This window comes from Rattus norvegicus, chromosome 2 (genome assembly GCF_036323735.1).
Source record: "Rattus norvegicus strain BN/NHsdMcwi chromosome 2, GRCr8, whole genome shotgun sequence".
NCBI lineage: Eukaryota > Metazoa > Chordata > Mammalia > Rodentia > Muridae > Rattus > Rattus norvegicus.
This window is the reverse complement of record NC_086020.1, coordinates 174,057,710-174,085,471: the sequence shown is the minus strand read 5'-3', so window position 1 is coordinate 174,085,471 and position 27,762 is coordinate 174,057,710. Positions and strand designations below refer to the sequence as shown.

General features: G+C 35.7%; 1 protein-coding gene across 5 annotated transcripts in view; it reads right to left on the bottom strand.

Annotated features, from left to right (window-relative positions):
- The window catches only part of Lrba (LPS responsive beige-like anchor protein), a 581,207-nt gene that overhangs the window by 415,065 nt on the left and 138,380 nt on the right, over positions 1-27,762 (bottom strand). For all 5 annotated transcript variants that reach the window (XM_039102651.2, XM_039102649.2, XM_039102652.2 and 2 more), the window contains 4 exons: positions 21,979-22,112; positions 15,087-15,165; positions 13,740-13,873; positions 9,827-9,888 (listed from right to left, as the gene is read on the bottom strand). In XM_039102651.2, coding sequence (XP_038958579.1) covers positions 9,827-9,888; positions 13,740-13,873; positions 15,087-15,165; positions 21,979-22,112 — 409 coding nt within the window. The remainder of the gene's footprint in view (positions 1-9,826; positions 9,889-13,739; positions 13,874-15,086; positions 15,166-21,978; positions 22,113-27,762) is intronic.

Genomic DNA, 27,762 nt, shown 5'->3' with positions numbered 1-27,762 from the left:
AGGTAAAGTGTCTAACAATAAAAGACTTTCCATTAATTGATAAGCAGAAATTGATATATTTGGTTATTTTCACATTGCCAGACATTTTTAATACAAAAAACATAAATATTTTCTAATTAATAATTACTGTCACTTTAACTGTTCAAATGTCTAAACACTTTTTGACTTGGAAGAATAAAATCACTATTAAGTTTCATAACAAAAAATGTTACTGCTGAATATTTATTTGAGTAACAAATCTTTATAAAATGTTACATAAAATTCATTAGCTTGCCTCAATCATTTCTTCAATGTATATGTACACTGTTTTGTGACAGACTAATTCCAAAAAGCAATTACAACCTCAATCCATATGTAAAAAGACAACAGAAACAAGTACATTAACTCAGTTTTAAAAAAAATAAAAACCTAACGAAAACAGATTACCAATGATTTATATGGGTGTCTAGTGCTGAAGTTAATTACAAGTAACCCAATAAAATAGTGCCTTTATTATTGTGTAGCAAGTACCAGCCGTAGACTTACGAGGCAGAGCTCTTTATGCTGCCTTTCATATGCACAGTCCCACAGCACACAGCATTAAGAATTAAACATGTGGTAAATAAGCCTATACAGAAAACAGCAGTTTTTAACTAAAAGCAGAAATTTTCCTGCTGTTTAACTATTTGAAGTCATCGAATTCTGCACACTAACAACTGTATATGAATGTAATTCATTCAAAAAACTGTCAGGGTTAATACAAAATGAGATTTTAATTCAGGTAAGTTTAACTTCAAATAAAGAATAATTGTTAAAACACACATATTTGGTTAGAATTCATCAAGAGCAAGTAAGATTTATGTTTATGCTGTGAAATGATATGTCTTCAGAAGGAATATTATCTGAACATCATATTACATATACCCATAAAATTCCAGTCTAAGATTTTCAACATGTATTATCTAAGAAACATACAAGAAGTATGAATTTCTTATGTGTTGAGCCATAGCCCCACTGGCCAACCATACATATACTGACTTTGGTTGTGGAAAGGCACAAGATGCAGTAATCTTCAAATATTTATCAATGCATGTAGTAAGATGCTAGCTGATACCTAGTGCAGCACAAAAGTCCTAAGGCATGTTTTGGACGGACACCATGATGTCAGCCATTCTTCCACCTACAACATAACTCATATAGCAATCTAAGGAACTTGAAAATCTGATGCTCTTATATCTGAAGCTTTTACTGTTTCAACATGATGCTCAAAGTTGTATTATTTAAGTCTATCATTTACATGTGCAATGCTCTGTTTTGATAAATATATAAATTTCAAAAGGTAAGATGAAGCAATGAACAAATCTATTGCCTTGTGTACTTAGTATAGTTTACAAAGCCAGATTCTGAATCTTAAAAAGAAAGTTCTCCAATTATATTCATCCATTTTCCATTCTGACAAAATTTAACTCTAAGAATCATCATGTAACACAAATTTTTTGATGATGATATATTTAGTAAGTTTTTACTTGTTTTGAAAAACAGTAAATTAACATGAAATATGTTAAGAAAAAAGGTAGCATAAGCGAGGACTAGATTTTACAAAGAAGACCTCAACGCTGAGGTTCCTAACCCTACCAATGTTTGCTGTATTTTGGCACACTAGCCTTCCTAGGAAGAGCCGTCATCATGATGAGAACCAGAGTGGTAGATCACCTGTGGAGTCAACAGAAGAAAGCCAATGTGACCCATAACTGTTATCTAGGAGGAAAAGAATGCAAAATTTTGGGCTTTGAGAAATTGTTAGTGGTAATACTCTATGGTTCAAGATGAAGACAGGTTGGACAGGACATGTAATTATAAATATAGATAATCACAGATGAAAATAGTGTTATTTTATTTTGTGAGATAAAGACAGAGGACATAAATTAATTTCCTTAGAGGAAAGCAGAGACACTGAGAACACTGATGAAAGGAGAAGAGTCTGTGTGTGGAAACACAGTCAGCACTAACAACTTCAGCCTGTGGCCTGGCCAACTTTGTCCCACGAGCAGTTCTGTATACGTCTATAAATATTAACTAACAAGATCTCAGTGCACTCATAGCTCTCAATAAGAAACCAAGTCTTTGAAATTTAAAAGAAACTGATTCACTCAATGTTATGTGTTAGCCATTAACAGGAAGAAAATTGTTTATAAATATTCGAAATCAGTCCTCATGGCATTTTTCACCCCCAATCCTTTCTTTCAAAAAATACCCAATGTCACTTAGCTTCATTTTGTTAGCATCTTGTTGTAACATCTAAAGATCCATGTCATAAGATAGTGGCATGATCAAAAAGGAGGCACTACCGAGATACAGAATACTTTAACTGTACCTGTGAGGGTGGGTACTACAGCACACTAAATAATCTCATTTCAATACTCGCCAAGCAGTGCAAATGCTTTAAAGAGACGGATGCAATATGTAAATTTAAATACAAAAAAGCTGGAAAGGCTAAACTTAATTAACTACTCTGACTGAAATCCATTCATATATCATAAATATACTTTGTATAAAAATGTTAAGCTTGAATATACTGGAGTCTTTAAGAAGTTATCAAAGGCAGATTAAACAAAGGAAATTTAAAACTACAGTTTTAAGCTAACCCTTAAAATACCACAACTAGAAAACTGATTTAAAGTTGAATTAGGAAGGTGAGCACCAAGCAAAAGAGCAAGCAGTTAATTACTGTGAAACAGACACTGACCTGTACTCAGAGTTGCCTTAAAATCAAAGGGAAATGCCATACTCTGGATATTCCCATTTGTGTTCCTCTCTTTTCCTCTCTTCTTAATCCAAAATTTAAAAGAGGAGTTGTAAAACAGCAGGGAGTTAAATTAAAACACACTCTATTTTCAAAAGTCTCTACACTCACAGGCTGACTTCCTGTCAGGAAGAGCTCCATTTCACTGAACACCCCAATCAGCAGGGAGCTTGCAGAATTAAGTGCCAGTTGATATTACTTTGTTTTGCATTTGCCACCCTTGAGAATAATGTTCAAAGATGTCGTTACACAGTCAGCATGGTCTCATCCTTCTGACTAGACCGCCAAGCCACAGGGTGTACTGCCCATTCCACAAAATGTACCTTTTAAAGTTGTCTTTTCTAAATCCTAGTGTGCTGGTAAAGCACCAGGACGCCTGTATTTCAAATGGAACCCAGAATGTAAAATAAAATTATGTTTTTCTTTGGCTGTAAAAAGCACTTTAATTAATATCAAAGAAAAGTCTGTATCGAAACGTAAACAAAGAGCAGTATACACGGTATGTTCATTAGCCTACCATTAGATTTCAACATTTTAATATGCATTTGTTCTTGAAAAATAATTCACTTTACTTTGATTTTTGCATGTTCATGTAAGACACAGGTTTCAAACACAAACTTCAAACATAAAGTTTTGGTTTTTTTTTTTTTTTCTTCAGAGCTGAGGACCGAACCCAGGGCCTTGTGCTTGCTAGGCAAGTGCTTTACCATCTGAGCTAAATCCCAATCCCTATAGAGTTATTTTTATAAAGTTTTTGAAACAATTCATAATGTTGGGTGGTTAAGTATAAAGTCGTTAATAAGCTGATGCCTTCTTTTAATTGTCAGTGATTCTAAGATTTTTTATGATCAATTCAACTATTGCCTGTAGCTCTCAGAAATGTCTTATCTATGCTGGGATGGTTTTTCGGCATCATCTTATAAGGCCAACTATTTACAGTGCACAAACATTAAATTAGCTCTGAACACTTCAATGAGAATACCTATTCTTCCATTTACTGCAAATTATACAGATAAAGTGCTCACCGCTGCTCTGTGACAGAACTGACTAACTACACTGGCGGATGTCTTTCTCCCATATTAATGGTAGGGACTATGCTATTGATTCTTATTCCATTAGCAATCAAAAGATCATAGGTATTGACAATAACAAAAGCTCAGAAACAGTCAATTTATAGTCACTAATTTTCTAAAAGTGTATTCCAAAGAAGAGGTATAAAAACATCAAAATGGAAAGAGTAACATAATAAAAATGCTAAAATAGAAAACTGGATTATTCCTGGTTGGACCATGGTACACATAAACCACTCTTAAAGAATTCAACTGCCCCCCAAAGTATGGTTTACCTTGTAAAAGTGGTTGGTTACAATGGATATAGAATATTTACAACATGTCAAAGTGTATGTTTCAACATTTAGTATATTTTCAAAATCTGTAGAAAGAAAAGTGATTTCCTTCTTCTTAAATATAAATTGGATTATTTTCAAAATTTCAGCCACATACTAAGATATTAATTTACTTTAAGATATTAATTATTTTTCAAAAACCTGAAGTTCAATATTTCTCTCACTGTTTATCATGTCAGATGCAAGAAAAGAATGTTAGGCTTAGGACAATGAAGTGACTTAAAGGTAGTTAAAGTAGTTTTGGGGGTTGGAAGAGAGAGACAGTCAGTCAGAGACAGACAGACAGAGACAGACGGACAGACAGACACAAAGAATCTACACAGCATGGGCCTGTATTCCCAACACATGAGAACAAAGGCAAAACCACTGCTAGTCCAAGATCAGTCTGGGCTACAGATCAAAAAGCAAAAGGCAAACCAAACAGAATAACAAAAACAAAACAAAAAATAGCAAAAAACAAACAAAAAAAGACCAAAGTCATCATGTCCTTTAAACTAAGACCTAAAGTGATCAGTTAAAATGTACTCAAAATATATCATATCCTCCCTTCAAGATGTACAGCAAGAATTCAGAACATGAAATAGCCTTTGAGATTATAGTCCAATTAGAGTAAGGTTATCCCTGAGTACGATGGACTCTGCTTGATAGAGAGAAGCTTTCCAACGGTTCTAGAACATAAGAATGAACATGCTATGATAAGAAAGAGGACTTCAGATGTATCTACACAGTCAGGCACATTAGTCTCTCATCGAGGACATGTTGGTCCAGCTGTTGTCACTGTGTACTGAAGGAAAAGGATGAGACCTGCTTTCTGCCACCAACTTTAGTTTAATGAAACAAAAACTATAATATAAGAACTAAAACGGCTCTTAGGTGTCTCAATTCAACTCCGACCTTTGCACTGAATAACTGAACCCAATGTTGGGGCAACCAGACCACAAATTGACAATGAGCAAGAGCTAATGGGATGAAGAGTTATTTTTATCCTACTTTACAGTAAAAGCAAACACATACAGTTTTAAAGTATTTATATTACACAGTAAACGCAAACAAAGATTTTCAGTGTGAAGAGAATTGGCTTTTGTAAAATCAAATCAGTTATGTCACTACTCTACTGATACAATACTCTAGTAATCCTAGAACTTGAGCTGAAGCAGGAGGATAACAAGATTCAGGCTGGAATGAGATACATAGGAAGGCCCTGTCTCATCCCTCTCTCCCAAGAAACAAAGAAAAGCTATAATATTCTTCACTTATCCAAGAAATGTTTAATGAAAATTTTCTATATTCAGATAAGCATTAGAGATTATCATCTTTAGGCCTCCTACAAATAAATATACACCAAAGTTTAAATTCTGTAATTGGAACATATATAATTTCCTATTGATATAAACTGTGTTCTGACCTGTTTCTAGACATCATACTAACAACTCAGCTGGACCGAAGGATGTGAATTACAATACTAGTACATTTGTGGGAAAAGGAGCTGACTGAAGGCTGGACACATAGTTCAATCTATAAAGTGTTTTCCTAGCATGCATGAAAGCCCAGGGTTTAATCCTTATAAATCCTGAATAAACCAGGCATGACAGTGTATATCAGTAATCCAAGCACTCAAGAGATTAGGGCAGAAGGATGACAGGTTGAAACCTAACTCAAGTTCAGACAGAAAGTCCCAGGACAGCCGAGCTACTTACAGTAACCCCATCCCAAAGCCACACACACACACACAAAAAAAAAAAAAAAAAAAAAAAGAAAGAAAGAAAGAAAGAAAAAGAGAGAGAGAGAGTTGTTTTATGAGACACTAATAAGGAATTAAAAATTATGTGTCAAGACAGAAAAAGGATGACACATTTGGATAACTTTAAGAATTTAAGATAACAGTAAAACACATTCAAGCCCCACCTCTCAAAAACCATGATGAACACGCTGTTTTTGTTAATTCCTTGTTTGTGTGAGTCACCTATCCATAATAAGATACCAGTCATGATTAATGTATGAACAAAAAGGGAACATTGGGGGGAAGGAAAAGAGCACTGGACAACAGCATTATGTATCAAAGAATCTGGAGAGAGAAATTCAAGATACAGAAGCAGAATTTATAAGGAAAATAAAAGAAAGATAAGAGAAAGGAAAATGAGGATTCTACTAATATTCAGACAAAAATGAGGATAAAAACCAACATTAAAAACAAAAGGATGCTGCCTGCCATATGTCTATCGGCTATCAGCAGTTAGTTGTCAATTCAAAGATACAGCAAACTCGAGTGAAAAATCACCAACCCCATCATTACGTTCATGTGAAGAAAGCATTCCCAAAAATATTAATAATGTTGATTTATCTTTTAAAAACTCAGGATAAGCATTTAAATAAACTTCTGCTGCTAATTGATAACTCAGACAGGATGCCAAGCCAGACTACATGGTGCGGTTAGTTTTTCTATAGACTGTATGCATTTCTGATAAATGGGAAAAGAATAGATGACCTGGCAGAAGGCTCAGACAATAATATGTGATTTACAGGACATGAATGCCGCTACCACAAGATTTATCTGACAGCCCTCTCCGATAGTGGACTGTTGAGTATCCGATGGAGTGATTTCTAGTCTAGAAAGTCTACTACTGAGTAGCCATACACATTATTTATTTATTAGATGTTTTGGGTTGAAACCATTTTTAAATGATGCACTTCACAATGCACAGTCATAAATTTAGCTTTAAACCCAAGAAGGGAGGTAGTGTTATTGGAATATATGTCAGACTGAATTAGGATGAGCAACACAACACTTTTATAAAGTGGCCTTGAATGCAATGTCAGTTCTTTCAAAAATGATATTAATGTCAAATGAGGAAGATACAAGCACTTTATACAGCACTGAAGTACTATTACTTGAAACATTTAATATTTTCTTTAAAATCATTTTAACAGGTTTACACACAAAGACGACAAATAGGAAGGCATTAATAAGTTGTTTGATGTGTAGCTGAAAACTTTCTCAACTTTTTGTGTGTGTGGAAATATATGCTTCCTTGAATACTGAATGTAGTTATATTTTAAGGAAAGCAATTTGGGCTAAGGATGTGGCTCTTTGGCAGAGCATTTGTCTAAAATGTGCAAGGCCCAAGATATATTCTGCAGCACTGAAAGAAATTAATTAATTTCAAGAAAAAAGAACAATATTTAGAGCTTACCCAGTACTTGATTTTATAAGATGCAATACATAAATTAATAAATATTACTCAAAAGCAAAATAATGAATAGTAAGAGAGCTTTCCAACTCTACTAACACAGCCAAATGTTTTAAATAGTATAAACTATGAAATAATGAGGAAAGAGTAACAAACGTGCTAGCCAAACCCTTAAGGACTTTTACAGTGATACATTTTATCTATTTGACAGCAAATCTCATATGATCAGATCTTTAATTTACACTGCAAATATATTTTGTAATAAAGTATGGTTAAACACCTTGTCTTTAAATTTTTAAAAGAAAATAAGTTGTGAATCAGCTCAAGAAAAATAATCAGAATATAGCTGACTGCTATGAAATTAACACCAACTAATTTGTAAAGTTCTAAATCAAATTTGCAGATGTTAAGTTCATAAGCATATCCCATTATTTATGTGATTAAAAAGGAGTTTTTGACCTGATCTCTTGATCTTTGGCACTCAATCCTTTCCATCTCCTCCTAAAAAATTAATTAAAAATTTAGCAAGATGGTAGCTTTTTACTTCCCACCCTATCTCACACTAAAAAAAATTATCAATCAAACTCAAGACATCCCCACCCAGTATCTGCAAAATGTCCCCTTGAAATTCAATTTCATATCTCCTCAGCTTTCATGTAGAAAAAGACAGTTCACTTCTTAACAAAATAAATCACTTTTGTGATTACCAAGTTGACCTCTTTGAATTAGGAAAATTCAAAGTGAAAAATGTAATTATCACCCTGGAACAATCTGTATACATGTGGAGCTAATAATAGCTTCATTTTTCACACTGTGTCACATCTGTACACATGCCATGGGACATCTTGAAGAACTCATAAAAAAGTGCTGAGGACTTGAAATACCTAATAATGTATGTGATTCAAATAAAATCCCTGAGAATTTCCGATTTGTAAAACTTAGTCTTCTAAGTGATTTCCATATGCCATTTGATCAGATAAGCATTAAGCAGCACAGTGACATCCATGACAAATGGCTGTTATCATGTGTCATTCTTTATCTGGGCAGCCTCTGACATTCGGATACATATTGTGCTATATTTAAAGTAGCTTTCACGTACCAAAGCAAATTCAACCGTAAACTAAAAGATGAAACTTCATTATTAAAATTTACATATAAAGCAACTACACTATAAACAAGAGAACCATATCTTATGAAGAAACCATGAGGACTAAAAGGAAAGGTAATTTCAAACAGGTATAAGCTGTATCTGGTGATTTTCATACAAGAAATAAACAACCAGCTATTTAAAATCAGATGGCATAATGAGAAATTTTACCGAGGGAGATTTTGGAAAAGAAGTATTCTAAACAAAATATTAAGATTAAAAAAAAACACAAAAATCAAAGAATAATAAGCCCTTTAAAAAATGTAGAAGTTCATTATAAAATTCCATTAGCTATACTCTCTACGAGTAATTGTTCTTATTGCACTGTATTGATAACACACAGTATTGATTTTTCACACCTTCTATGATTCTTTAATTTGTATTCATGAAATGTCCATCAGCACAGTCTGAATAAATTTGGCAACATAGGCACTAAAATGAATAAATCAATGCAAAGAAACATTAATTTTGTATTATCCTTATTCGTTAGGCAAGTAAACCATGAGAGTTGTAAATGAAGGTCAAAGGTGTTGAAATGGGTCAAAACCCTTGACCTCTAAAGCAATACCCTTCCTATTAAAAAAGGCTATGTTAAAGTTTTAAGTACAGGAATTTACTACCAGCAAGATACCACTTTAAAAAGACTACAGGAAAAAAAAACTCAATAAAAAAATTCATTTGTTTACTTGAAAAACAAAAATCAAAACATCACAGGATATATAAATTTTATTTAAGCTTTAAAAATCGTTAAAGCTAACCAAAGGGTTTCTAAACACTGGAATTAATTTTTCTCTGAGGAATTTGTTTTGTACATCTTATGATGTTGACTGCCACATCTTTGTTGGTATTTTCCCAAGTCTACTGTGTATGTCAAGAATAATTAGCAATGACAAGGATTCAAAATTATTTATTACACATTTTATAACCTCTGCACAAAAGGGAGGCAAACCCATGATTCCCAAGGGAATTCAGGGCAGCACTCCACAAAGTACATAAGTAAAGCTCTTTCTAGATCCTTAGTCACACAGCAAAAAGAGTCCTTTCAAGACCAACTGATTCAAGCATTTTAGGGTAATTCTAAAATCTGCTTTTCTCATTTATCGTCTCCTCACTCTCGTTCTCTCTCATGTTTAAAAATCATATATACTATATATAAGTAATCATCTTAAGATAGAAATGAAATTATTTTAACATAACATTCAAAACTTTATTGCCACAAAAACTTAATACAGCAAGAAGCTGTCAAACACACACACACAGGAGAACCTACTTCTCCATCGAGATTTGATTGTGCCTGCACCCACCTGGGAACACAGCAGCATGACCAGCTCCACAACTGAACTGCTGGACTTCATGCAGACCAGACCTGTTTTAAAGAAAAGATTATTCTAAAAACACAAAGATTTTAAAAACTCCAGACATTCATTTTATATGCTATTTTTGTCCAAATTAATTTAAAACTAAAATGTTAATATTGTGCTAAGAACTATCTGTACACATTTGATTGTATAATAAACAAAGTACTCTGTGGTTACTTTAACTTAAATCAAAATTATCACTTCTGTAAACTACTTTATTTTAACTTTCAGGATACTCAATCGTTTATTGATTTCTTCTATAGTGATATTTCATGATACTCATAGAAATGCATGTAACATATTCCATATTGATTATGATCATCTACATTTTGTTGGGAGAGAGTTGATCATTACACATGCAGAGAAGGGAAATAGCTCCCTGACCTTTGCTTTCTCCACCACACTCTCTCCCTTCAACCCTCCAGCTATCAATCAAGTTTCCATTTTGTTTCATGGCAGCAGACATCCCAAACACTCTTATTAGTACCTTGACCTCCGACCTCACACTAAACCTTAACAGAAATGCAAGCCATTGTCTGTTATGTATTCCTCATTTCCTATAAACTAATTATTTACATTTTCCTTTCTATTATTTCTATTTTCCTTTTGTTTTAGATTAACTAAAAATATCCTTAGAAAGGAACTTTTATATCATTAGCAACCATCTAAAGAGTTATGTACTTTAAATACAATCAAAGAACAACACAAAGAATTTATTATTACAAATATATTTAAAAAGTAATTCCAACCCTTATGAGGATTGAATAACCCAAAGACATTATAAATATCAAAGACTTACAACTGTTTATTCTGTATTAAATACATTTGAGTGATATTCAAGCCCTGTGGTATTAGTCCCATTTTTACTCCATTAAAACTTCCATACATCCCACTCATTCCCTATTTCTTATCTTTATGCCCTTTAGTTTTCTGCCTTTTAAAGAATAACTCCTCAACTGAACAATAGCGCTGGATGACACATTAAAGCTTTACAAATGCCTTTCATTTTCTTAAAAAAAAAAAAAAAGGAGAACAATTTTCACCATGTTAGAAATGTCAAAAGCAACGGAGACAGTGGCATAAAGATGTACACATAGCCTTTGTGGGCTGCACTAGCAAGCATTCATCACTAACACGTGGGTTTGCACTGCTAAGACGATTAGAACACAGCAGTCCAAAGGCTGCCAAGCAGGGAAGAAGGACAGCGCTACCATCTCTTCACTTGCCTGGGCTTCCACTGATCCAAAACCCTGTCACTTCTTAATATGTAAGCCAGAAATAAGGACAGTTTTACCACAACTTCAATACCTATTGTCTTGCAGAAAGCAGGAGAAATAGTCGTCCTTCCCCAGGGAGAATGATTCCAATTGCTAACCCAAAGCCAATGGTCAGCCGAAAAAGTATGAAAAAAGTAACTTAGGGACTAGACAGGTTATATTTAGAACTATGTATGTATATACATATATGTATGTAACAGCAATTAATGAAAAAAGGCTACGAATTTTCCATTAAAGAAAGGAATTAAGGTACATGGAAAGGTCTGAAGGGAAGAAAGAAATGGTATAATTATGATCTCAAAAAATAATGGCCCCTAAAAAATAAATTCTTACAGTGAATTAATGACAGTTAGGTTATTAATCCTCATTAAATTAGTTAATTCCACAGGAAGCAGAATTATTACTTCTGGATTCTAGTCTAGACCTTTCACATGTGTAATGAACAAAAGAGACAGAAAGGATTTCAAGCATCCAAACTTAGAAAGGTTTATACAATGGTCTTCATTCCACCACACATATTTCAATACTTATGTAGAAAAATACATGTATATACATTTGTTTCTTTTCAGTCTTATTTCAGAATAGCATAATACATATAATCTTTATATTAAGTGTTAAATATAATCTTTATATTAAGTGTTAAATATAAAGATTATAGAGAGAAAATATGTACTGAACAGCTGAATGTGCAGAAACCCAATAGTAGTGACAGGGCATGTAACATCACACTTTTAGTTGAACAGTTACTGTGTTCTTGCAGGATAGTAAATGTGCTAAGGAGCAGAGTGCGGAGACATAACAGACCTGGTATTGGACTTCTCACACTAAGTATCTGTTGAAAGGACATTCATGCTACAGACGCACGCGCATAACTCTGAACAAAGATGAAGCTTCATAAGGAAATGTATGACTTCAAATATTTTTGATATGTGAAACAAAAATTAGGCTTTGAACTGCCTTTCAATTCAGACTTCCTTGCATCTTTAAATCAATTATTTTCAAACTGTATTATTTAATAAGTAAGTGTCCTTTATAGTTACATAGTCTGTTATTAAATAAATTATTGATGTATAACTGAAGTATTTCTAAATCAGAAATTTCTTTTTAAATAAATTCATTGTGACTTTTGAACTTTGGAAATGAGATCATGCATTACCAAATATGTCAGTATTTTGGACACTAAAGAAGAAATGGGGATTTTTGTTATTAACCAGGACCCTTGAGCTTTAGTAAATTATCAATATTTACATTACACCATCAATTGGGTCCAAAAATAAAAGCAAAACACAATAATTATAATCCAACAACATTCAAACAAAATTAATTCTTATTATCATTACTGAAAGTTCTCAAATTTGGCCTTTAAAATCTCTAGTTTTGGGATGGCAACTGATATTTTTAAGGTAACCTATTAAATTAGTTGTTACTTTAAATGGTTTCTCATATAGCCCTGGCCAGGTCTAAAACTCCCAAGTTGTGAGTTTCCACTTCCCAATCCTGGGAACCAGTCTTTAAGTTCTTACATAGAATCAGTTGTTTGAAAAATTGTTCTCTGTTGAACTGAATCTTCCTTCACCTAGTTGAGTCATTTTTTGAAAACATTACCTTTACAATGCCTCATGAAAAAAATAAAGAAAACCCAGAGAACCACTGCCCTTCATCCATTCTCTAAGTGGCAGGCATGTCCTCAGCAATCTTCCTCTGCGTGCTGCCTGGCAAGACGACATCCAGGCACCCTACACATGGTCTGTCCCCATGCGTAAGAGCAGGGTAGTTTACAGTGCCAGTTATCATAAAATATAATGGTACTAGCAGAAAGTTTATTATTTATACACGGTGAGATATAGATGTTTGTAAGGCTCTAAAGTATAAGCTAAGCCTTGTACACCCGTCTGCCTGATACCCGTGGTGAATTTAATTTCACTAAAAAATAAATCCTGATCTAAAGATGAACTCAACAGTAAAGCACTTTTATAGGATGTACAAGATCCCATGTTCAACCTCCAGCACCAGAAAAACAAATGCTACTGCTTTGGCCTATTACTTTTAGACTCCATCTGTGAGGGTTTGAATATGCTTAGCCCAGTGAACAGCACTATTAGCGGAGTGGCATTGTTGAAGGAAGTCTACCACTGTAGGGTTGGCTTTGAGACCCTCTTCCTTGCTGCCTGGAAGACAGTAGTCTTCTCTTGTTTGCCTCTGAAATAAGATATAGAACTCTCGGCTTCTTCTCCAGAACCATGCCTGCCTGGACACTGCCATGCTTTCTGCCTTGATGATAATGGACTGAACCTGTGAACCTGTAAGCCAGCCCCAATTAAATGTTGCCCTTTATAAGAGTTGCCTTGGTCATGGCGTCTCTTCATAGCAACAAAACACTACTTAAAGCACCATTGAATTTGCTGGTTTAAAAAAAAAAAAGATTAAAATATAACAGATTTGTGAAAAAGTCTTCAAAAGACACAGACCTCCACAAGGGCTGGCCAATGGTGAAAATATTTAAGACGATGCAGACTTTTCTTACTCGAGCACATACCTTTATAATGTAAATGCATATAAACAGAATAAAGAAAACCACCTACTTGTTCCTTCGATAAGCAGTTCTTGTCCATGACTACCTAACAGTGTCCGAGAAAGGAAAGGTGCAAAATCCACGAAAATCTCTCGGAGCAGAGGAGCTGCCTTCTCCAGGGCGTGCTCCAGTCTTTCTGTGATACTAACAAAAGACGCTGAGTTAGCTTTCTAGGCTCTAGAGTGACATCTGCTTCCACAGAAACATAAAGTCTAACAGCTTTCTATATAAAATGTCCTTTTTTTACCCTGATATGTCTTTCCACTCCAAGTTCTCACAGACGCCTGAGGAACCACCATTCCAAGCATCAGTTCTTACTGTAAACTGCACCTTGCCCACTGAAAGCACTTTTCAATGACTCTATTATAATCTAAACTAACTCAAGACCTCATCTTGTTTATCTGCTCATCAAACTTGGCTATCAAAAATTTGATATAAAATGTCTTCATTTTAAGTTGTCAGTTGTAGCATGCAAATGTCTGTAAAAACCAGTTCAAACTTTTACTGAAGTGATAACACTTTCTTTCTAATATATTCTAAGAGACTTTATTAGAAAAACCATAAACCATACATCTACAATTATCTTAACATATTAACAAGTTTTCATGAGCGTACATATATGTTCATATATAATTAATCATATACATACATTTAATGAGTTTAGAAGAATAAACAGACATGCTGACCATCAGGGAACTGATGAGCAAATAAATCAACAGCCATTGCTACTCTTGGTTCACAACAGTACTTCCATACCTTAAGTTAGCAACAGAGCAGCTCCCACTGAAACTATCAAGACAACCCTCTAAAGATTCTGCTCTCCACAACCACCTCCTCACAGGTTTCTCCCTGTGCCTCACAGAACCTTTTCGGCCTGTGTGATCCCACAAATACACACCCTTCACAGAAGCACCCTACTGCCCTGGGAGACAGGGATTTAGCAGTTATGGTAAGAAAAAACAAAAATTCTCCAACCACTTGGCATATAGTGGCTGGAAATGTGGCTATAAATTTCAGAATTAAATTTTGAGACATACATTCCACATTAAAACTCTAACTAAAAGTAAAACTCTGTGTAGTATGCAGAATTAATATGATCATGATCGAGAAGATATCATCACTTTTAAAGACAAGGAACAATATATTCCTAACAATTCAAAATTATTTGCAATATATACCATAAGCTCATAAAAATGTATCATACATGTAGCCTTTTTATTACAAGTGGACAATTCTCATAAACATTCTAAAACATAATATTTTGAAATAAAATTAATTTTGAAAGAATTCAGGGGAAGGGGAGGGTGGATCATAAAAAAAGCACAAATTTCAATACCCAAGCAAGCAGCGTAAATACCTCATGTGTGTGACTGGGTCTTGTGGGACGGAGCCAACCGCTGGCACTGAGGGCAACTTTGCATTAGGAGATCTACTTCCTATAAAAGAAAAAGTAAGTATGTAACAGTAACTTTCTCGATCTGGATATAAGGATTCAAATATGACCTCTTTACCAACAAGCATGTATTAAGTGTATTTTTTTTTCAAACACGTATCACTCTTAGATAAAGTCTAACAATTAACGTTTTTCTCTATTTATATGTAAATCCCTTTGTAAGGTCAGCTGTGTTAGGCAACCCTCATATCGAAGAGGTTGAGAAGCAGCAGACAAGTATTGGTAGATTGTGATCTGCTGAGTTAACTCTGCAATTTCTTTTATTCAGTATGAATGGAAACTAAAAGAAGAAGCCTTCTTTCCAATGAAGTGAAACTTGGAAAGATAAAATTCCTAATTTAGCTCTAAACAGCTGTATCACTATACCAAGAGCATAACCTTTTTTTAGGCATCACTGGAGAACATGTGTTACATATACTGATCAAGAGTCAAACACAGTGAACAATCCACAGATCTGCACTTTCTCATGAACCTTCATTATAATTACAACATGACATGTACTTCTCACATTTATTTCAACTGATGCTCACCCTCCCGCCCCAAGATCACAGAGGAGAGAACTGCAGAGCAACAGATGTTTATGAGGAGTTTCACATGGTAAAAAAGTCTAGTGGACAGGAGGCAAGCCCATTAGAATACTAGAAGGTGAAGGACCAGACTGTTCCCCATCCTCTAGGACACGACGGCAGGGAAGCCACGCCTAGAAACCATGGCATGTCCTACAGGTACTAGCTACTACCTCCCCTGCCCCCTTTTTCCAACTCTAGTTAAAAAACAAAAAACAAAAAAAACAAACACCAGGGCGTCACTTAGCTCAGGTTGTCCTCAAGCTACAATATAACCAAGAAGAACACTGAACTTACTATATGTACCCCAGCCTACCAGTTCTGGAATTACAAATGTATACTGCTATGTCTGGCTTCCAACTGATAATGTAAATGTGCTTCTTCCAGCTGTCATACAGCACTTTTTAAAGAGCAGAAAACCCTCATCTTTCCCCTCCACCTACCTCTAGCAGCTAGAATCTAAAGATATAACTGAGGGGCTTGGTTAACTTGAACTGCAGATGTAATTCCTCTAATCATCCCAACTCCCATACTTGAAGAAGCCTATTTTTGTCCCATCACTCTCTTTCCTATCATTCTATTTCAGTGTTTTTATTTAAAGTACATTATCTGGTCTTATTCTAGTCTTTCCAATTATGGTCTGATATAACCTTTAATGCGTATATCTTAATAATAACAATTCAGTCCTCTTAATGAATAGAGTGTTTAAACTGTTTTCTCCTAAACAGACACCATTGTCTTTGCATCATCAAGAAATACCTGTCTGTAAAATTTACCTGATAAAAGAGTATGTCAGAAAACTAAATCTGACAGAGCCAGGAATGGATAAGAATCAAAATATATAATGACAAGACTTGAAGAACTAAGTCCAAAAGACTTAGCTAGAAAAATAATTCTGGTGGGCAGGGAGGATAAGTTTCTGCTTAAGTATCAAAATATACAGGATCAGACTACCAATCAATCTAAGATAGAAGTGGAACATAAATGGGAGGGTCATTGCTATCTGCACAGTATTAGGAAGGAATGCCGTATTAACTTCCCTCCATGTCAGAGCAAATGAGCTGCAGGAGTCCAGCTGGCACTGTAATAAAGACCTGAGATGGTCAAGTACAGAAGGGCACACTGTGCGGCAGCTGTGGTACAGTTACCAAATCTGATTCCCTGACATTATAGCCTACAAGGTGCCAGGTAAATGTGAAAATAGAAGAAACAAAATTCCACTGCAACCCTTTACCAAGGTAGACCAAAGAAAGCCAATAAACACAACACACACACACACACACACACACACACACACACACACACACTCACTCTCTCTCTCTCTCTCTCTCTCTCTCTCTCCCCCCCCCCCCGTTCCTTCCTCCCTCCCTCCCCCCCTCAGAAAGCTGAAAAATAGAACTCTGAAATCTATGGAGGATCAGAGGTTGAATATGTTTCCTCTGTTTCTCAAACCTCAGACAGTGTATGCTAGAAGCATCTATACAGGACAAAACTGGTGTAGTGAAAACAATAACAGAAGAATAAAGGCCTATCTAAAATGGAGAGAAAGTGGCTGGAGCAAACTGAGAGGGGGTAGGTAGGCCTCTGACATCCAGGTGCTACAGTACCCTATCAGCCACACAGGGTTGCTAAAAGGTGCACTAAAGCCCACCGCCAGTGCTTGCAGTCTTGTTTGGGATAAAGGATTTCTGAGCACAGGTACCCTGGGACTATGATGAATCTAAGTAAAAACCACCACCGTGCAATCATGTCACAACACAAACAAAACCACAAACTCTGCCCAAAGAAATAAGAGGAGTCCAACGACCCAAGCTTTAAGAGGACCTGCCCTTCTTTTTTTTTTTTTTTTTTTTTTTGAAATGTTGAAAAGTAATACATTTTATTAACTAATAATTTAAATATCTTTGTAAGGTTACATGATGGTTCACATATATAATTCTAGCGCTTAGGAGGCTGAGGATGGAAGATTGCCTTAGGAATGGGGCATCATAGGGAGTTCAGGGCTACCATTAGCATCAAAACAAGACCTTATCTCAAAATGTCAAAAGGAAAATCTCATCGTGACTATTTTTTCCTTCATTCCTTAGACTTCAATGTAATCTTCATATGATATAATATTATTACTACTACTGCTAATAATAATAATAATAATAATAATAATAATCTAATGCATACACACATCTTCATATTTCAGTGCACTTCTTTACACATTGTAACCCACGCTTTCTTTTCAGGTATTACTTACAGTATCCCATCCAAGGATTGCTTCCTTTCCTCACAGTATTTAATCTAAAGCCCTCATTTTCTTCTCATGAAACTCAGTGAACAGAAGTTCTAGTCCTGTAGTAAACTTTGTGACTGGCTTGCCACTTAAACTGTATGCTTTCTCCCTTACTGCAATGGGCTTAAGCCAACTTATTCGTGCATCTAGTTAGAACACAGTGACAAGCACTTTACATGAGGTCAGGCAGCAAAAGAACGGAGCTGGGGAAAACAGCGATTTTCCTACTTCTGGAAAGCCTTTTGTTTTTGCCTTACTATACCCAAAATAAAGATGTATTCCTTACACAAGCTAAATAGGCAATTTACCAAATAAACTACATCCCTACACCCCCATTTGCTAAATTCTTCACAGTAAAATTGGTTCGTGAAAAACTGCTGGCACTGACTTCTATTACAATTGATTAATAAAATATTTCTCAAGACGGGGTGGTGGCATATGCCTGTAATTCCAATACTTTGGAGCCTGAAGCAGGAGGATTAGAAGTTGGAGGCCAGACTGTGCTATATAAGACCTTATAAATAAATAATTTAATTAACTTTTCTTTTTTTTTTCTAAGGTGGCACATGAGTACCATTTGAGCACAGCTATAGGGTTAATTAACTTTTCTTGAGAATTGTTTGACAAGTGGTAGTATTTTTAAAAGCTATATACTTTGAATATTATGTTATTTTCTCTAAAATTCATTGTTATTCCTAAACTTTTATGACATTAATAAAGAGAAGTACCTATCTATTTAAATGTAAAAAATAAAAATGTAACAAATTCAAAGAAAATATTTAGGCAAAAACTGTAAAGCAAGATTAACTTTTTACTGTGTTGGTTGATGCTGCTTATTTACTCGTTTATTTCATTTATTTACTTTAGCTGTTTTAAGACAGGGTTTCTCTGTGTAGCTCTGGCTGTCCTGGAATTTCCTCTGTAGACCCAACAGGCCTGTAATTCAAAAATCCACAAGCCTCTGTCTCCCAAGTACTGGGATTAAAGCATGAGCCAACAAAATCCCCAGTTCCTGTTCTTAAAGTGTGACACTGAGGACTGAACCCAAGATTGTCCTGAGCTATACTCCCAACTCTGATTCTAATTTTTTTTTTATTGGTTATTTTATTTATTTACACTTCAAATGTTATTCCCCTTCCCAGTTTCCCCTCTAGAAATCTCCTATTCCCTCCCCCTTCCCCTTACCTCCAGGAGGGTGCCCCTCCCACCTGCCCACTCACTCCTGCCTCAGCAGCCTAGCATTCCCTACCTGGACCACTGAACCTCAACAGGACCAAGGGGCTTCCCTCCCAGTGATGCCTGATAAGGTAATCCTCTATTACATATGCAGCTGAAGCCATGCCCCCCACCCCCAATGTATACTCTTTGGTTGGTGGTTTAGTCCCTGGGTGGTTTAGTCCAAAGACCTTCTAGGTCTGTGTGATTTGGCTGGAATACAGACAAACTTTTTTTTTTTTTTTTTTTTTTTTGGTTCTTTTTTTCGGAGCTGGGGACCGAACCCAGGACCGAACTTGCGCTTCCTAGGCAAGTGCTCTACCACTGAGCTAAATCCCCAACCCCTACAGACAAACTTTTAATGCCAAAACACAAAGGCAAGCAGATCTCTAGGTTCAAGGACATGCTGGTAAACAGCAAGTTTCAGGTAAAGAAAAGCTTAGGTCCAGGCACTCAGGAGACAAAGGCATGTAGATATCTTGAATTTTAGTCAGTTCAGTTTACTGGTTCTTTTTGCTCTAATAAAATAAATCCCTAAACCACATGATGCAAAATACTACTACAACTTTGGGTTTCTAAGTGTAATTTTTAACGTAATACCTAATGTTTTCTATGTATGAAAACGGTGTGTGTACTTCTCATGAATCCTTAAAGAAAACACCAGGGGTTGCAGATATAGCTCAGAGGTAAGAGAGCTTGCTTAGCAGGCACAAGGCCCTGGGTTTGGTCCTCAGCTTAAAAAAAAAAAAAAAGACACTAAAAGTAAATTCTAATAGCAGCCAAGTAGCAAGGCATGGTGGCATACACCAGTAACTCAAGCACAAGAGGTGTGAAGACCGTGCATTAGGTGTGCGAGACCCGACAGTGTGTGAGCGCCACTACTACAGCTATATGAAATCAAGCAGGTGACTTTCAATATGCTGCCTTACTTTTACCAGACACAGAAGTCATATACTTAACACAGTTACTATTGAGTAGTACATGAAGTATTGATTTTCTGTAGCATACTACGAACATTTTCTCTTGTATATAAATGCTATGAACATCCTAAAAATTAATTGCATTTCAAACTTTAAAACAAAATTTTATGACAAATAAAATAAAAACAAAAAGTAGGGCTCTGCCAGAGCATGACAAATACAGAGGCAGATGCTCGCAGCCGACCACTGAACTGAGAACAGGGTCCTCTTGGGAGGAGCTGGAGTTGAAGGGGTTTGGAACCTTCAGAGCTCCCAGGGACTAAGCCACCAACCAAAGAGTACACATAGACAGACCCACGGCTCCAGCTGCATATGTAGCACAGGATGGCCTTGTTGGGCACCAATGGGAAGAGAAGCCCTTGGTCCTACCAAGGTTGGACCCCCTAGTGTAAGGGACTATCAGGGCGGGGAGGTGGGAAGGAGTGGGTAGTTGGGTGGGAGAACACCCTCATACAAGAAGGGGGACAGGAAACTGGGAAAGGGGATAGCATTTGAAATGTAATTTTAAAAAATCCAAAAATAAAAAAAAGTAAAAAGTAGGATGGGTAAGTAGGTAAGTTTGGTAGAGTGCTTGCCTAGCACAGATGAATCACTGGTAAACCACATAAACCAGGTGTGTAGCAATTGTGGCATTTAGGATGTGGAGATAGAAGGATAGAAGTTTTAATTCATCTTTAGCTACACAGTGAATTCAAGGCCAGATTAGGCCACAGGAGACCTAGTCTCAAAAGAAAAACAGGAAGATGACAGAAATAATTATGTTTATTTTGTTGACACATAATACAAAACAAAGTATGGGGCCAGGGGCTGGCTGAGTCTGGATAGTCAAGGACAGCATCAAGCACAGCAAGCTCCTGACCAACGTCATCTCCCAGCATCCTACTTGGCTCTGTTAATACTGCATCCTTCAAGTTTTACTTGTATTATCTCTAACCTTCAGCTAACATAAAGGGATTTAAGCTCTAACATTCATTAGTTAATATGTGTTTACAGTAAAAAGAAGTATGAGACGAAAACTAGATAAAATAAGGTTACAGCTAAAAGATCGTTTGTCCCACCGTGGCTAGTTCAAGAATGACAAATCATTTGAGAGTATCAAGTACTTTCCAAGACTCTAATTCAGAAAAAATAAACAAAGTAGGATATAAGTAGATATGTACTTAACAATCATTAGCATCTAAAGACTTATGTCATCAGAACATTTTGATTTATACTCCTGTCTATACCCTTTCAAGAACAACAAAGTAGACAAAAGAAAATTGCATGTATATTCTTATAATTCTATCATTCATGCAGCCATTCGTCTCTTTAATACACTATAATGTGTTAAGTTGGAGTGGAACAATACTGACCTTTTTTGGAGACAGCTTCATATAGCTGAAGCAGGTCTTTAAAGCACTATATAGCCAAAGACAACTTTGATTTCCAGATCATCTGCTTCTGCCTTGGAAGTGCTAGGCTTGCAGGTACATGCACCACAATTCATGGGTCCAATACATGCTAGACAAGTATTCTAACACCAGAACTGAATCTCTGGCCCTGATTTTATTTTTTAATTTTACTCAGATTTTTGGGGATATTAGTAAGCAATAGTAGTTATAAACAAAAAGATATTATTAAACAATCAACAGTAAAACACAAAAGCACAACGATTTCTAAAGCACCTTACAAACTTCTTGGTTTTATCACAAAATCTTAAGATTTACTAAAATATGATCTAAAAATTCTGTTGACTTCCTTGACACCTAACTCACCTGGTGACTCTCCTCCTGCATCTGGCACTTGGGTGGAATCTACTGAAGAAACCACACTGACAGCATTACTCGGTGCGCTCGCAGTAAGGGTGGAGGGTAAGACTGATGATTTTTTGGTTGCAATGATGACACTTCTGTAATAAAGTTTTTAAGATATAAATTACATCAATTACATGCATTTAAAAATAAAAAGCTTTCATATTCTTTTTTACCATATTTTGTTGTATTATTTAGAATACTCTTACTACATAAAATCTCTTCAATGTTGTCTATATTCATGTGAAGAAACACACAGGAAAGCCTGAATGCATAAACCAGAGCACAACCTTACGTTACTCCTCAGGCGCCAACCACATTGTTTTTTGAGACAGGGCCTTCAACTGGGCAGAACTGCTCAGTAGGCCAAGCTGACCAACTGGTGAATTCCAGGGTCCACCTGATTCTGTCTCTCCAGGGCTGCACTTACAAAAGCACATCACATCCAAGGTTTTATTTGTCTCTCTTTAATGCATATAAGTCTTCTGTCTATACTATGGGTGGCTGATGCCCACAGAGGCCAGAAGTGGTTACTGGATCCCCAAACTGGAGTTACAAACAGCTGTGAACTGCCATGTGGGTGAAGGGAACCAAACCCAGACCCTCTGGAAGAGCATCCAGTGATCTTAACGTCTGAGCCATCCTTCTTACCTCCTCCCCACCCTCCCTTCTATGCACACGCCTTTTAAAAACACAGGTCCATAAGGATCAAACCCAGGTCCTCTTGTTAGTGCAGCAAAAACTTTACTCACAGCTTATTTCCCCAGCTTCATTGTTCTTAAATCTAAGACAATGTCCTATGAAAATAATTCATTTTAACCAACATTTACACTACAATTTTTTTTTTAATTTAAGACCATCTTGAACTTTCTAATGAATGTAATCAAAGAGAATTGGCAGGGGGAGAAAGAGAAAATTCTGGAATTGAAGAGGACAAAAAATTAACTTATTTAAAAACTTCACAATGCAGAAAACTCAGTATGTTTCAATGAGGAATTCAAGGCACCGCAAACTTAAAATCATAAAGCCTTAACTATCTAAAAAGAGAAAACAAGTAATGGATACACAATAGCTTTTGACTATTTCACACAGAAGACAATGGACAATTTTTTTAACACAGAAAAAGTACCAAATAACCAGTTGTTTATATTGTGTTTTATTCAAACACAGATATTTATATTATACCAATTTCAATTAAACATCAATACTTTATACTAAAAGAATAACTAAAAGACCTTGTTAGACATAACTTAAAAGGCATTTTTAATTGAAGTTAGCTCCATAAACATGCAAAAACCCAGTTAATGAGGTAAAAGGACAGCTGATATAGAATGTACTCCCACAGCAGCTCTTACTTTTAATTACCCGGTGTTAACCATCAGCTTAAAGTCTTCAGCATTCAATTTATTTAATCACGTCTTCTGTTGACAACGGTTCCCTTAATAGCTTTAAAGTATTTGATTTTTAAACAAAGTTACTTAGATACCTTGTCCTAATAAATGTATTCATACTTTCTAAGGCATGTAATTCCATTATTTTAAAAATACATTTCTGTTCTTACTTAAAAACAAGTAGAACAAAGTGAAATAGGTTCCGTTTTACTTCACTGACTATCATTTGAGGGCAAATACTGTTGCCAATTAAATCAAGTTATCTTGTGCTAGGCAAGGCCTATTCAATGTACTTGGGGGTAGCTGGTGTCACATCATTATAAGGGTGACTGCCAATGTTAACTATATACTAAAAAACGGGAGCAACGGCCACCTGAGCCCCCAATCCAAAATGGTGTGCTTAAATCATGGGAGCTTATATCCAAGGAAGATCACGGACATAAAGAGTAGATATGACCTTGTGTGTGTGTGTGTGTGTGTGTGTGTGTGTGTGTGTGTGTGTGTGTGTGCACGCGCATGCCTGTCCACAAATATATGTACACACACACACACACACACACACACATATATATATATATACATATATATATATATATATATGTGCTGATGGCACCCTCATGAAACAATACAAATATAATCTATGCTTGCTTTGCCAGGAATGTATGTGCTAAAATGTAAAAAAATTTCCCATGTTCAACAATTAGGTGAAAAAAACGAAATATAAATAATTCACTTTCACATTTGTTCACAAAAGAGCCATCACAATCTGTTTCATGCATAGAAGAGACACATACTGACAGGAGAATAACATTAGATGGTGAATTGTGGGCAGGCAGTGGCACAGCACTTTGTCTAATGTCTCTGAGGTCCTTTACTCGATCCAAAACAGTAAAAAAAAATCTACTTCTATAATCAAAATTTAGGCATGCATTTATCTTATGACCCAACAACTGTACCTTAGGACTTTGCTCAAGAAAATATAGCTATCCAATAATACAATTATGCTTGCAGATGCTTTAGAATACCTGGATAAACTAGAAGTTGCTAAAGTGTCCTCCGTGCAGAAAAACAAAGTTCCTAAACAGTGAGTGCTGACGTACTGACACAGTATACAGCACAGTACAGAGTGCTAACAAACTCAACCACATGGCTGAATCGCAACGGTACCATCTTCACAGCAATGAAACCCTAAGACAATTGTCAAAAACATTAAGGAAGCCTATGTTCAAGAACACACTCTTTACTTCCTTTTTAAAATGAGTTTTGGAGAAGGAAAACTAATAAGCTTTTTTGTAAAAGTAAAAATAGCGATTGCCTGTGGGGACAGAGACGGGTTAGGTTGGAGGGAGAGGGCTAACTCTGTTTTATGTAATAAAGCAAATACACTGGTCAAAACTCATCAAATATTACACTGCATATCCGTTCTTTAACACGTACAGTCATTATTTGTACATGGCTAATTAAAACAGAGCAAAACATTGATTTGGGTTTTTAAACATTTAACACACTGCTAATATTACTTAACAAAAGTGAAAAATAGCATATTTTTATTCATCTTAGTAAATATTTACTCTCCACATTTTTGTACATATTCTCAAAATTTATAGTTCAATTTGAAAAACATTGGTAAGGTATACATTAATTTTATCAAAAAAGATAATAGATAATAGCTGGGAGAGAAAATGTAAAAGGTACCAGAAGTCAGTACCCTGAATTCCTGTTCCTCCACCATCTTGTCTGCTCCCTTTACAATTCCTAAGATTGCAGATACGTGCACCAAACACCTTTTTTTTTTTTTTTTATTTTTTCCCCGCCCCCCAAACACCTTTTTAAAACATTTTTTTTTATTTTAAGGCAAGCTCAGAAAGATAAAATAACTTATTGTGGGTGGTTTGAACAGATCTGGCCATAGATTCAAGTGTTGTGAATGCTTGGCCATAGGGATCAGCACTATCAGGAGGTGTGGCCTTACTGGAGGAGATGTGGCCTTGTTTTAAAAAGCGTGACACTGTGGGCTTTGAGGTCTTAAATTCTCAAGCTATGCCCAGAATGAAACACATGCAATCTCCTCCTTGCTGCCTGTAATAGCTGGTTTTGTGTGTCAATTTGACACAAGTTGGAGTTATCACAGAAAAAGGAGCCTCAGTTGTGGAAATGCCTCCATGAGACCCAGATGTAAGGATCTTTCTAATTGGTGATCAAGGGAGGAGGACCCGGCCCATTGTGGGTGGTGCTGTCCCTGGGCTGGTGGTCCTGGGCTCTATAAGAGAGCAAGCTGAGCAAGCCAGGGGAAGCAAGCCAGTAAGAAACATCCCTCCATGACTTCTACATCAGCTCCTGCTTCCTGACCTGCTTGAGTTCCAGTCCTGACTTCCTTTGGTGATGAACAGCAATGTGGAGGTGTAAGCTGAATAAACCCTTTCTTCCCCAACTTGCTTCTTGGTCATGAAGTTCGTGCAGGAATAGGAACCCTGACTAAGACACTGCCTGTGGATAAAGATGTAGGACTCTCAGCTCCTTCTCCAGCACCTGTCTGCCTGGACACTGGCATGTTTTCCACCATGATGAAACTGTATGCCAGCCTGAATTAAATGTTTGTTTTTTTAATTTTTCTTCATAAGAGTTACCTTGGTCATGATGGATCTTCACAGCAATGAAACTCTAACTAAGACACTGGTCAAAAGAAATTTTCAGAATGTACCACAAATCTACATATGCGTGATTCAGCCATTGCCTCACAATAACCTGTTTCTAAAGTTTTATTAAGCCATAATTCACATGCCATATAATTCATGCACAAAAAGCATACAATTAAATGGTTTTTAATATGTTCACTAAGTTCTCCAGCTAGCATATTCACGGATATGTCTACATTATAATTATCTACACAGCATATAAGCGAAGATGATCAAGGAAAGAAATTACACATACTACCAATAAATTATAAAATATATCTGATAATAAATAGAAAATGAAGTTTTCATTCTATTCTTTAATTTTAATACAGGAGACTTTCACTACCAGAAAGGATGCAGTCCAGTTTCCCACATTGGGGAAATATGAAGGTCCGCGCATCTGAAGTGCAATGGATAACACTGGCCCTGGGAGAGCCACCTCTGAGATCATGCTTCCTCCCTGCGGTTTATTCTAAGTATTAATTGGTATACACAAAAAATAAAATTAGTAATTTCTAAATGCATAACCTGATTCAAATCAGTTCTGAAATGTAACATAAAGCTGCTAAAGCTATGGGCCAGATTAAAATAAAACCCAAAGTCTCATGATCTAATTAAAAACATAATAAATAACATGTGTACGTATGGGGTGCTTCTTCTTATTACCATGATAAAGTTTCAGTATGAAGACTAAGCCTTTAGCAGAAGAGATGTTTAGCCCATTATGCTCATCCTGTTAGCATATATCTAAACTAGGACAGTGCATTCTACATTTAAAGAGATAACCTAAAAATTTAAGCTTATCATTCTTCAGTGAGAATTAGCTATTCAAGAACAAAAGATTTTGCAGTCTCTTTTTAAAAAGAAAGAGAAATATAAAAGCACAGAGCCCACAATTTTAAATTCTCCCATTTCCGACTCATTGTTTTCCCTCTTCTCCTGCATTTTCAACCCATTATTTTTCACAGGCTAAGCACAGGCTACCTCTGAGCTATAACCTAAACCTTAAACTTCTACTTAAAAAATGAACTCAAAACTGTCTTAATGTTTAAGAAGCAAGTAATTATCTGAATTTTGAAAAATGTCAATTTTAACTAAACATTTCACTTTTTTGTCATAAAGAATGTAGAAGACAGAAAAACAGCTATACCAGCTAGCTTTTCAAAATGTCAACTAGAAAACAGATACTAAAGTGAAAAGTTTACTTATAGATTTTCTTTATGAACTCACTACCTTTAGAACATTTAGAATACTTAGCATTTGCTCCATTGTGTAGAGATTTTTTAGGATGTACTTTTTACAATGAAACTCACAGCAAGTGAGAATCATGTTGTTTTGTCATTCTTTTAAATTAGGGAGTCTGAAAGTTTTCTCAAAAATTAATTAGTAATAGCCACAAATAAAGCAACAATACATTCCAGACAAATTTCAGAATCTTCATTTCAAAACACCATCACACTGCTGTTTTATCTAACATGAAAATGGTTCACTAAGGGGGAAAAAAAAACCTTTTTGACAGAGTACTTTAGTCCCTAAGGATTTAGTTGAAAACACAGACCAGCCCTTGAACCTTATCAAGATAAATCCCTGGCATCCATTAATCAATCGCCAGCGAGGATCTTCAAATTAGACAAGAGCAGGAGTCTTGGCATGGGAATGAACACAAACACCTTCCCTCTCAC